This window comes from Malus sylvestris, chromosome 3 (genome assembly GCF_916048215.2).
Source record: "Malus sylvestris chromosome 3, drMalSylv7.2, whole genome shotgun sequence".
Taxonomy (NCBI): domain Eukaryota; kingdom Viridiplantae; phylum Streptophyta; class Magnoliopsida; order Rosales; family Rosaceae; genus Malus; species Malus sylvestris.
Window position 1 is genome coordinate 6,231,710 of NC_062262.1, and position 13,209 is coordinate 6,244,918.

The window sequence follows — 13,209 nt, forward strand, 5'->3', positions numbered from 1 at the left end:
AAGTTAGAATTTGAGAGAGAAAGTGTATAGAGAATTTTTGGACAAGAATGAACCTATGTTTTTGGCAGAAATGGGAGCTATTTATAGGGGTGTGGCCTGCCCCTATTTGGAGAAAAGGGATCCGGCCACTTATGGTGGTTTTTGGGTGTAATTGTAAGATATTATGTCAAAATAATATGTTGCAATCAATTAGAAAATTAATTAATTAATTAGGAAATTAATCAATTAATTTAGGTAATTAATCCTAATTTAAATGAATAAATTAGGGTTACCTTGTGTGGAGGATTTGATGAGGATGAATGAAATAGATTTTGAATAAATACCTATTTTGATCACTTTTTACCTTGATTGAGTCGTGATTGTCCGCTACTTGTTTGTGGAAGTTTCGGTGTAGCTTGAAGGTAATTTTGTCATTTTCACCCTAAAGTACACGTGTCGCCTCCATAACTTTCTTGATTATTTCTTACTCCACAAATACGCCACATCTGCTGGGCTGTTCGCAAGAAAGGGCAACAGGTGTAGAGATCTCTAGCTTTGATGCAGATTCTCACTTGGACATGGAATTAGATTCTACTAGGAAAGGGAAATAAATCGCCTCCAAAGCCTATTTAAGCCTACCTTAAGTAGGGGATTAAATCAACTTCGGAGGGTAATTATTTATCCCTACAAGAAAGAGAGAAAACTAGAGGATATTTGTTCCCCCTCCCCTAGCACTCTTCTTTGCTTGTACGTGCAAAGAACCGTCTTCCATTGATTTCTTTGTCTTCTTCGCGCTCCACCAATGTAAGAAAAACTTAATTTTTCTTGTTTTCTTCTTGGGTGGTGTTGCCACTTGACAGCTGTCGGGTGGTGCGGCACGTCAGCTGGCAGAGGCCAGGAGTTGACTTGGCATGGGGCAAAGAGGTGGTGTGGTAGGGGTCAATGCTTATGCTGCTCGGCTTGGCTGAAGCCAAGGTCTGGCTCGACATGGGCCGAGAAAGTGGCGTGGCATGGGCTGCTTACCAAAAATGAGGAAACTGTTTGAGTTTGATTTCTCAGCTGTCGTAGATGGAGCAGTCAAAGATAGAGTTGTCAAGATCGAAGCAACTAAAGATGAAGTGTCAGATAAGCGAACTGTTGAGTCTAAAGTGGTTGTTGCCCCCTGACCATTTGATGCCTAGTTGGTCTTCAAGCATTCGATCTTTTAAGCTATGTGGCCTTCTCGCACTGGAGAGCTTACCTAGATGGGTGTCGGGGAATTAGTTTACCCTCTCGTACTGGAGAGCAATTAGTTCACCCTCTCACATTGAAGAGTAATTAGTTTACCCTCTCGCACTGAAGAGCAATTAGTTTACCTTCTCACACTGGAGAGCAATTAGTTTATCCTCTCGCACTGGAGAGCAAACCCAGATAGGTGTCAGGGAATTAGTTTATCCTCTCGCAATGGAGAGCAAACCCAGATGGGTGTCGGCGAATTAGTTTCCCTTCTCGCATTGGAGAGTAATTAATTTATCATCTCGCACTGGAAAGCAGACCCAGATAGGGGTTTGAGCAATTGTTGTAAACAGCAGTTGAGCCAGGCTTATGAATAACTTCTTGAATCTTCATTGAGAATAAAGAAATGGATCAACCGTGCTGGAAGGTATAAATTGCATAACAAATTGGATAATCCTCGATTTGTGAGGTCTTGTTCGTCGACCTACTAAACTTATTAGGAAAAACACTAACGGGGTTCAGGGGGTGATGGAGATTTCCTTTGCTTATGGAGGCTGTGTCGTTGACCTGTCAAGATACTCGTCGCATCGGCCCTCATTTGTCAGCTTCCCAAGGTACTGCTTCCATTTCTGGCAGCCGTTGGTAGTGTGGCTTGGTCCTTGATGGAATGCACAATATTTTGTCTGATCCAGCCTGATAAGATCGCCCTTCATAGGTGGTGTTCTTGAGCTTACTTAGAATTTGGCCGATTGGAACTGTAAACTTGGTGAATGTTTCGAGCGCTGAGTCTTCTCTGGTCGAGGGATGCTTCTTTACTGACTCATTTTTGTTGGACTGCTTGGCCTCGTCCCATAATGCTTGCTTCTCCTCCAAAGCATACGAAGTTGCCATGGTCAGTTCTTCTCCCATGATCAATTTTTCTAATATTGGGTGTTCGATGAAAAGCCCATTTTTTAATGTTGTCATTGATATGCCTTTGATATAGCCAACAATCTTGGTCTTCTCTGCTTTGAACCTCTTGATATAATCACGAATTGTCTCCTAATGGCCTTTTACGATGCTGAAGAGATGATCGGATGTCCTTTTGGTTGAGCGGTTAGACGAATATTCCTTAGTGAAAACTAAGGAAAGTTCATTGAAACTTCGAATCGACTGTGGCGGCAGTGTGTGAAACCAGTCTTGCACCTCGCCTTGTAGAGTTGTGGCAAAAAATTTGCACAAAAGTGCGTTGTTGTTCCTGTAGAGGATCATGGTACTACAACAATAGTCCTTGAGATGTTGGTCCGGATCTTCATCTCCCTTGTACGGAGTAAAGTGAGGCATAGTGAACCCGCGAGGTGGATCTGTCTGTTCAATCTTATCCGTGAATGGTGACTTGCTTATGTTGGACATGTTTCGTTGAAACGCATCGTCAGTAGCCTCGTTGCACTGGAAATCGTGTAATCGTTCAGTCAGGAGCCTCTCAACTTCTTCTTGAATTTACCTTTGATGGGGTAGTGGAACTTTCGGCTGCCCCCGGTCATGACCTATTGGTCTAGGCCGCTCTTCTTTATGCTCGACTCGTCTATGTCGTGGTTGCGGTGCATATGGCATGTCCATGGCAAGCAAGCGGGCTAATTGCAGGCTACCGGTTGAACTTGAGCCAGATTGAGTGACTACTTCTCTCCATCCGCCGTGCTGCCTACTCCAATGTGAGGTGAAGAATGCTCTTTGCGAGCGTAGTTGTGAATAAACACTTTGCCTGGAAGGTTGTCCATGTTGATAATCAGAGTGTGGCCTCAACCGTGAACGTATGCTCATTCTAGGATCCATGCGGGAGCGTCGACTGCTAGAACGCCCGTATCGTGGTTGGTTGAGAGACATTTTGCCTGGACGTTGCTGGAGAGGTTCGTCGCCTGCCTTTGTCATGCTTCGGGAAACGTTGTCTAAAAGACGTTGCATCTTGGTGCATTGCAAAAGCTGATTCACCAAAGTCGTATGTTGTGCGAGGACGCTTGTCAACTCTTTTACTTGTCGAGACAAGTGTGGTTCGCCATTCAGGTTGGAAGAGCTTAAACGGTATGCGTCTCCTTGAGTAGCGGAAGTGTAGTGGACTTTGGGCGCAAAATTTGAGTTGGGAAATGTCAAATCTGCGGAGAAATGGGGTGAAAATGTCCCCAGTTTAAACGTTGGTCTAGAAATCTGAATCCATGACTGTTGAACCGGTCTTGGACTAGTCAGGATCACCAAGTGAGCCACGGGAGTGGGTTGGGTCTCGAAAGTGGGTCATGCCATGTGCGGGGCGCGTGGGCGCGGTGCGGCGCTGAAAGCTTATTTGATTTTGGCCGAAGGAATGGTCAGCGCAGCTCAGGCCTGCAATGCGTCTTGGGCTTGCTCGTGCTAGGCTGGGCTTGCTCGTCCTGGGCATGGCTTGGCTGCCCTGCAACATGAACTGCAGATTGGGCCACCTGCTGGGATACTTATGCAGCTGCTGCTAGCGCCTAGGCCTGGGCTTGGTCCTGGGTTTAGGATGCTGTAGTGGCAGCGCATAAGGCTATGGTCTGCTGCCATCGAGCTGGCCCACTCCTCACTGTCACGGTGGTCCCCGTAGCTACCATAGTGCAATCAATTAATTAGGAAATTAATTAGAAAATTTCAAACCATAATAGCATTTCCGATGGCAATGTGCATATATAACCATGATAGCATTTCTGATGACCACACAACATGATGTCACATTGATATTGATACAAATACACTTTTGAGTTTTGAGGTTTGGATTTTCTTTTTCTCCACTTTTTTATTGCTTTAAGTTTTCAATGAGTTTTGGGTACACAACCATACCAAAAAAGGCCAATTGTCAAGAAAGAGTTCTAAAGTTTGGTCACGTCGAGCACCCTTCCGTTGATAGGATACACGGGTCAAAGTGAAGACTTGAGTTCAGAGACGAAGTTGGCTCGCTCATTGAATTGTCGCGGTGTTGTGGAATCTCAACCTCTATCTCTATTTGTGCAAGAAAGAAACCGAATTTGTTGAGGCTGGTGGGAATTTCAACAATTCAAAGAAAAAACTGCATTCCACCACACTACTTCCACCTCAAGGTTTGGTGCCAATATGCTGACTCTCCTAGAAGCGAAGGGCAGTACTTTTCACCATTGGAAAATTGGTGGGTGCAATCCAGCAAATCGTATTCCTCTTTAAGAGACTACTAAAACCTTAATATCGATGACATCCGTTGTAGCATAAATAAGTTTCAATTAGATCTTATTTCTTTTATGGCTAACTCATGACTTCATGAATTTGACGGGTGGTGTTGGAAAATATAAAGAAAAGTATTTTAGAGAATTGATTTGATATGATTTAATTTAATTTGGTCTAGGTTTCCTTGTCTTGTGGACAATGATTGTTTTGATTTATTTCCTAGTATTCCTCTTTTGTAATCTTATAAATACCTCCCTTTGGAGAAGAATAAAATATTTAAGTTTTATTCGAGAATTATGAGATTGTAGAGAACTCCAAAGTTATCTTAAATCCTTTATTTTCAAACACACACACAAAGCAAAGTTTGTGTGAGATACGTTCATTCTATTATAAATCAAACAACTGAATTGCTAGCTGAGAGTAAAACTAATGTAACAAATGGCCGAATGAAATAGACCTAAGGAATATGAAAGGGCGCAACAGTAGTTTACAGATTAGGCGTCTGTGCTCCGTTTTGGGTCCATGATACCTTGTCGAAAAGAGCAGGGCGTCCTAGTTTAAACTCACTGGTTTGCTATGATATATTGATGGATTTAGGGTCGTTTGGGCTTCCAAAACTACATTTTAAATTCTGTAATATAAATCGGATCTTTCTATTTAAGTATGATTAATGTTGTTCTTATTCCCAAAACCCTTGAGCCTTTCCGAGGCTGTTTTTTAAGTCTATTTAAGTCATTTGGCTCCCAATGTAATGCATCAACTTAGAAAAAATCCAGACAACCTTTCGGTTTTATCCCAATCTCTAGTGGATTCCTCAAACCTTTGTTCTTCAAGATTTACATTTGTAATCCTTCTATGCTCGTGCTGCATCAAAAACTGTTTAGCTGATTCGAAATAAAATGGAAGCCATATATAGAATTGTGTTATTTGGGGTTTTCCTCTGCTTGTTTTCAAGGGCCGTTGATGTAAAAATTAAGGAGAGTGATTTCTACACACTACATATGCCCTTGTATTTCTGATCTTTGGATTAAATAAATGAAGGGAGAATCAAGGGACCATAAATAAACAAGGATTGCAGAAGGAGAAAGCGTTTGCAAAATATTTTCCCAAGATATTAATGCTTCCCAAATGGATATGATACTTGCTAGAGAGTTGATTAAAGATACTCTGTTCTTCTGTGTCTTATGTATAAAGCTTCAACTAACTTTAGGAACATTTGGTTCTCATAAAAAGCTTTAGAAAATAGCAGATGAGCAAAACCAGAAAATGGGAAAGTGTGCATAAAACTTTAATGGGGTGTTAAAGTTTTACACTGCAATCTATTTGAAATAACTCGAGTTAGCATCCTTTTGGATCCAACTAATATCGCTAAACTACTTAATACTCATTAGTTTCATAAACAAATAAATTGGATCCAAGATGGATACCAAACAACCGTTCCTTCAGTTTAGATTCCTGAGGGCTTTCTCATAAGATATGAACCCCATGAACCAGAATTCATGACCATCCCTTGTGACAATCTGTATTTATTTTTCTGAAGGGTTCCAATTGTTTGCTGAAGGATTTACTGTTCTTAACAGATCAAGCGGCACCACCACCTACGTGAGATTAACTAACTTGTTAGACGAATGAAAAACTGAAGAATTCGAATTTTATGTCCACTAGAATATCTAACTTGTAATGCATGAGAGTTGGATTTCCTGGGCACAAATAGTAAGAGAAATCGCTGCAGAAGGCTATTCGTTATCGGAGATGTACAACATCCCAATCACAGCTCCAGGAAAAGTTGATAGATAGCAAGCATATGAATGTAAGAGCTTTTTTCCTATCATTTTTTCAAATGTCTACTGAAACACTTTTTCTTCTGCTTCGGCAGTAAGCACCTTTGTTCCGATATTTAGCTTTGCCATCATTACGTCTGTGAAACTCGGGCACGTTCTCACTGTCACGAAATGAAGATCGATTAAGATCAATCAATTCAAAATTTCTGTAGGCTCTACCAAGAAAGAAAACTTAACAAATTGGCATTTTTCTTCTATTAAACTTGATAGCAAGGGAGAAATTAACATAGGAATTCATTTAGAGAGAAACTCATGGTGGTTCCAGACATTGTCTGCCTTGGCCTCTGCTCTTCTGGTGGCAACTTCAACCCTTTTACCGCACTGGCACAATGCCTCAACCATATTAGCCATCGGACCAGCAGCAGAAAGTAATAAAAATAAAAAATAAAAACGATCATCCGAACATATCTGTGGTTGCAAATTTTTGCATTCTTCTTCTTGGACGAAAATGCACTTGCAAAATAATTAACACCTTAGGTCAAGGTCAAAAGCCTCACGCGCCCACGATGAATGGGGGGGAGGGGGGGCTTTGGCCGAAGAACCTCTGAGGCCAAAGTTAGAATTTCATAAAGAGAATGTTTAGAGAATTTTTAGAGAATAATGAACTTAGGTTTTTGGGAGAAATGGGAACTACTTATAGGGGTGTGGCCGGCCCCTATTTGGAGTAAAGGGGTCCAGCCACTTATGGTGGTTCTGGTGTAGCTCGAGCGTAATTTTGTCAATTTCACCCAAAAGTACATGTGTCGCCTCCATATTTTTCTTGATTATTTTTTACTCCACAAATGCCCCCACATCTACTAGGCTGCTCGCAGGAAAGGGCAGCATGTGTAGAGATCTCCAACTTTGATGCAGATCCTCACTTGGACTTGGAATTAGATTCATCTAGCAAAGGGAAAAAAATCGCCTCCAAAGCCTATTTAAGCCTACCTTAAGTAGAGGATTAAATCAACTTCGGAGGGCAGTTATTTATCCCTACAAGAAAGAGAGAAAACTAGAGGATATTTGTTCCCCCTCACCTAGCACTCTTGTTTGCTTGCCCGTGCAAAGAACTATCTTCTGTTGATTTCTTTGTCTTCTTCGCGTCGCACTGATGTAAGAAAAACTTAATTCTCCTTGTCTTCTTCTTGGGTGGTGCTACCACGGGGCAGCTGTCGAGATGGTGTGGCATGTCGATTGACAGAGGCCAGGAGTCGGCTTGGCATGGACCAAAGAGGTGGTATGGCAGGGGCCATTGTTTATGCTGCTCGGCTTGAATAAAGCCAAGGACTGGCTCATTATGGGCCGAGGAAGTGGTGTGGTATGGGCCACAGTTTGGGCTATTTGCCAAAAATGAGGAAATTGCTTGAGTTTGATTTCTCAACTGCAATAGATGAAGCAGTAAATGATGGAGCTGCCAAGATCGAAGCTGCTAAAGATGAAGTGTCAGATGAGCGAACTGTTGAGTACAAAGTGGCTACTCCCCCTCACCATTTGCTGCCTATTTGGTCTTCAAGCAATCAGCATTTTGAATTATGTGGCTTTCTCGCACTGGAGAGCTTACCAATATGGGTGTTTGGGAATTGGTTGACCCTATCGCTAGAGAGCAATTAGCTTATCCTCTAGCACTAGAGAGTATACCCAGATGGGTGTCGGGGGATTAGTTTACCCTCTCACACTGGAGATCGATTAGTTTATCCTCTCACACTGAAGAGCATACCCATATAGGGGTTTGAGCAGTTGTTGTTGACAGCAGTTGAGCGAGGCTTATGAATAACTTCTTGAATCTTCATTGAGAATAAAGAAACGGATCAACCGTGCTGGAAGGTAGAAATTGCATAAGAAACTGGATAATCCTCGACTTGTGAGGTCTTGTTCGTCGAGCTCCTAAACTTATTTGGAAAAACACTAACGGGGTTCAGGGGGTGATGGAGATTTCTTTTGCTTATGTAGGCTGTGTCATTGACCTGCCAAGATACTCGTCGCACTGGCCCTCATTTGTTAGCTTCTCAAGGTACTGCTTCCACTTCTGGCAGCCGTTGGTTGTGTGACTTGGTCCTTGATGGAATGCACAATATTTTGTCTGATCCAGCCTGGTAAGATCGCCCTTCATGGGTGGCGGCAATTCGAACCAAGGTTCATTCTTGTGCTTACTTAGAATTTGGTCGATTGGAACTGTGAACTTGGTGAATGTTTCGAGCGCTGAGTCTTCACTGGTCGAGGGATGCTTCTTTACTGACTCATTTTTGTTAGACTCCTTGGCCTCGTCCCATAATGCGTGCTTCTCCGCCAAAGCATACGAAGCTGCCATGGTCAGTTCTTATCCCATGATCAATTTTTTGAATAAAAGGTGTTCGGTGATAAGCTCATTTTTGAATGTTGTCAATTCTATGTCTTCGATATAGCCAACAATCTTGGCCTTCTCCGCTTTGAACCTTTTGATATAGTCGCGAACTGTCTCCCAATGGCCTTTTACGATGCTGAAAAGATGATCGGATGTCCTTTTGATTGAGCGGTTAAACAAATATTCCTTGTGGCGACAGTGTGTGAAACCAGTCTTGCACCTCGCCTTGTAGATTGTGGCAAAAAATTTGCACAAAATCGCGTTGTTGTTCCTGTAGTGGATCATGGTACTACAGTAGTGCTTAAGATGTTGGTCCAGATCTTCATCTCCCTTGTACAGAGTGAAGTGAGGCATAGTGAAACCGCAATGTGGATCTGTCTGTTCAATCTTATCCGTGAATGGTGACCTGCTTATGTTGGTCATGTTTCGTTGAAGCGTATCATCAGTAGCCTTGTTGCACTGGAAATCGCGTAATCGTTCAGTCAGGAACGTCTCAACTTTTTCTTGAATTTGCCTCTACTAGGGTAGTGGAACTTTCGGCTGCCCCCGGTGGTGACCTATTGGTCTAGGCCGCTCTTCCTTATGCTCGACTCGTCTATGTCGTGGTTGCGGTGCATATGGCATGTCCCTGGCAAGCGAGCGGGCTAATTGCAGGCTATCGGTTGAACTTGAGCCAGATTGAGTGACTGCTTCTCTCCATCCACCGTGCTGCCTACTCCAATGTGAGGTGGAGAATGCTCTTTGCGAGCTTAGTTGTGAATAAACACTTCGCCTAGAAGGTTGTCCATGTTGATAATCTGAGTGTGGCCTCAACCGTGAACGTATGCTCATTCGTGGGCTTGATTGGGAGTGCACGCTTATTCTCATGCTAAGATGAAAGTATACGCTATCTCGAGGATCCATACGAGAGCGTCAACTGCTAGAACGCGGGATCGTAGTTAGTTGAGATGCCGTTTGCCTGGACGCTGCTAGAGAGGTTCGTCGTCTGCCCTTGTCATGCTTTGGGAAACCTCGTCTAGAGCATGTTGCATCTTGGTGCATTGCAAGAGCTGATTCACCAAAGTTGTTTGTTGTGCGTGGATGCTTGTCAACTCTATGACTTGTCGAGACAAGTGTGGTTCGTTATTCGGGTTGGGAGAGCTTAGACAGTATGTGTCTCCTTGAGTAGCGGAAGTGTAGTGGACATTGGGCGCAAGATTTGAGTTGGGAAATGTCAAATCTGCGGAGAAATAGGGTAAAATGTCCCCAGTTTAATTGTTGGTCTAGAAATCTGAATCCAGGACTGTTTAACCGGTTTTGGAATAGTCAGGATCGCCAAGTGAGCCACGGGAGTGGGTTGGGTCTCGGAAGTGGGCAATGCCATGTGCGGGGCACGTGGGCGCGGTGCGGGGCATGTGGGCGCAGTGCAGCGCTGATAGCGCATTAGATTTAGGCCGAGGGAATGGTCAACGCAGCTCAGGCCTGCAATGCGCCTTGGGCTTGCTCATGCTGGGCATGGCTTGGCTGCCCTGCAACATGGGTTGCAGATTGAGCCACCTGCTGGGATACTTGTGCAGCTGCTGCTATCGCCTAGGCCTGGGCTTGGTCCTGGGTTTGGGCTGCTGTAGTGGCAGCGCATAAGGCTATGGTCTGCTGCCATGGACCTGGCCCACTCCTCACTGGCACGGTGGTCCCTGTGGCTACCATAGTGGTGGTGCTCCGTGGTGGCCAAGTTGCACCTTTGGCCACCGCATTGAGCCTTGTGGATCGTCGTGGTGGGGCTACATCACAATCTCCATCACTTGATCCGAATCTTTGAACGTAAGAAGTTTCGTTCATTGTGGTTTCCAAATTTGTTGTCATTGTACTTTTCTTTTACATTTATTCAAAGAATTTTTTATATGAAAAAATTCTAGGAATAAGAACGTATGAAAAATCTACGAATGAACAAAAAATTGAGAAACCTTGAATGCGAGAGTCTTCTTGGAGCTTGTGAATCAAACTCTCAATGAAAGCACCAATTTGTGGTTGCAAATTTCCGCCTTCTTCTTCTTGGCCAAAAATGCACCTACAAAACAATTAACACTTTAAGTCAAGGCCAAGAGCCTCACACGCCCACGATGAATGGGGGGGCTTTGGCCAAAGAACCTCTGATGCCAAAGTTAGAATTTGAGAAAGAAAGTGTTTAGAGAATTTTTGGAGAAGAATGAACTTAGGTTTTTGGGAGAAATGAGAGCTATTTATAGGGGAGTGGCCGACACCTATTTTGAGAAAAGGGGTCTGGCCACTTATGGTGGTTTTTGGATGTAATTACAAGATATTATATCAAAATAATATCTTGCAATCAATTAGAAAATTAATTAATTAATTAGGAAATTAATCAATTAATTTAGGTAATTAATCCTAATTTGAATGAATAATTGAGGGTTACCTTGTGGGGAGGATTTGATGAGTATGGATGAAATAGATTTTGAATAAATATCTATTTTGATCACTATTGACCTTGATTGAGTCGTTATGGTCCGTTACTTGCGCGTGGAAGTTCCGGTGTAGCTTGAGGGTAATTTTGCCATGTTCACCCAAAAGTATACGTGTCGCCTCCATAATTTTCTTTATTATTTTTTACTCCACATTATCTGCGTGAGATTCACATATGTCAAACTATAATTGAAAAGGTTTTTACATGTAAGAAGTCAAGTAGCACTAAAATTTAAAATTTGGTACTTTTATAAGCATGGATAAAACTAGAGTACAAAAGTTTCCCAAAAGAAATTTCTTTATCAGTTAAATTAAGGCTAGCTAATGATCATTATTATAATCGAAGGATTGATTCTTAAGAGAACTGCGTAAAGAAACAAGGGAACAACAAAAACACTAACGCTTGGTAGAAGAATTCGATGTCACCAGAACAGGCGAATAATGGACATACGGATTGTTTGCCTGGGCTGTGCCTGAAGTTTCAGAGGGACGACTATCCTGATGATAAGGGTCTGTCTCGGTATACAACAACAAAAAGAGAGAAAGAAATGCCGATAAACAATATGCCAACTTTTGTCTACTAAAGCATATTGTTGGATATTGTTTCATATATACTTTTCCGTTTTCGCTTATATGATAGACACACTTAAATTTGTTATAGAAAATATAAATTTGTGGAGATTCTTCAGAAGTCCATATATTATTTTTATCGAGAAGTAAATATGAATGTAGAGGAATTTGTAAAAAGCAAATGAAATAGCCTAAATTAATCCTTCCGATGTAATAAAATAAAATAAAATCCTTTTGTTCAGCATGCTTCACTTTTTGTCATGTTCTAGATAGGAGAAATTGGTTTCAGTTCAAAACAAATTAAACTAGAATAGGTTTGGTGGTTTGCATCCAATGTGATATGTTCGTCTCTCTTTGCGATAGTTCTTTGATGTTTTCAATAATTTGTAGTACTTTATAATTTATTTACATTTATTTTTTGCATTTTAAGTTTTTTCATTATGTCACATCCCGGTCCGAGCTCGATTCCGCTGTAGCACGATATTGTCCGCTTTGGGGCCCCGACCACGCCCTCATGGTTTTATTTCTAGGAACTCATACGAGAACTTCTCAGTGGGTCACCCATCATGGGATTGCTCTCGCGCGAAATCGCTTAACTTCGGAGTTCCGATGGAACCCGAAGCCAGTGAGCTCCCAAAAGGCCTTGTGCTAGGAAGAGGTGAGAATATACATATAAGGCTTACAGGATCCACTCCCCTGGGCGATGTGGGATGTAACAATCCACCCCCCTTACTGGTCCGACGTCCTCGTCGGCACACTCTCGGCCAGGGATTGGCTCTGATACCAAATTGTCACATCCCGGCCCGAGCCCCCACCACATCCCTAGCTCGACTCCGTCATAGCACGATATTGACCGCTTTGGGCCCCGACCACGCTTTAACAGTTTTATTTCTGGGAACTCACACGAGAACTTCCCAGTGGATCAGCCATCATGGGATTGCTCTCGCGCGAACTCGCTTAACTTCGGAGTTCCGATGGAACCCGAAGCCAATGAGCTCCCAAAAGGCCTCGTGCTAGGAAGAGATGGAAATATACATATAAGGCATACAGGATCCACTCCCCTGGACGATGTGGGATGTTACAATTACAAGTATAGTTTATTTATTTATTTTAAGTATAAATATGCACCTATTTATATGTCAGATAATAAATCTAATAAAGATATTAAAAAAAAAAAAAACCTAGGTCAACAGTTAAGACCCTAACTGCCGCTCGATAATGGTCTAGCAATGTTTAAAGCATTGGTGTGAACGGAATGTTTCTGGAAATCAAACACAAAATGTCTTGATTATACTCCCTCGGCTCATTTCCGAATCATTATTCCTTCAAACGGCGCAAAGCTCAAGTTTGAATGTTATAACCCACAACCCTTAGGTTGGACAAACTTTTCGGAGGTCGAACAAGGCGCTGGACTTCCGGGTCAAGGATCCATGTCCCCATGCCCCTAGGCCACCTATCGCAACCGTGCTTAATAGGGCTCGAGCCTCCCAAATTGCTAATTGAACATGACGAAATGGGTTAAAAGATACTCCTCAAACACTATCAATTTGAATTTTTTAGATTCTTCTAACAACATATATATTGATAAGTAAATATGGATGTAGATGAATTTGTCAAAAAACAAATCAAATGGCTAAATTAATTATT

General features: G+C 42.4%; 1 protein-coding gene and 1 pseudogene across 1 annotated transcript; both read right to left on the reverse strand.

Annotated features, from left to right (window-relative positions):
* Window positions 1–1,788: 1,788 nt before the first annotated feature.
* LOC126615492 (uncharacterized) lies at window positions 1,789–2,586 on the reverse strand. The gene is made up of 2 exons (XM_050283307.1): window positions 2,380–2,586; window positions 1,789–2,235 (listed from the first exon to the last, which is right to left on the reverse strand). The coding sequence occupies exons 1-2, from the start codon at window positions 2,584–2,586 to the stop codon at window positions 1,789–1,791; spliced, it is 654 nt and encodes a 217-aa protein (XP_050139264.1).
* A 3,230-nt stretch (window positions 2,587–5,816) lies between these two features.
* LOC126615493 (GLABRA2 expression modulator-like) lies at window positions 5,817–13,002 on the reverse strand (annotated as a pseudogene).
* Window positions 13,003–13,209: the final 207 nt, after the last annotated feature.

Coding starts and splice junctions, on each gene's coding strand:
- LOC126615492 (XM_050283307.1), bottom strand. CDS start 2,586: ATGTCCAACATAAGCAAGTCACCATTCACGGATAAGATTGAACAGACA. Junction 2,236..2,379: donor CCACAACTCTACAAGGCGAG/GTGCAAGACTGG, acceptor AAAGGCCATTAG/GAGACAATTCGTGATTATAT.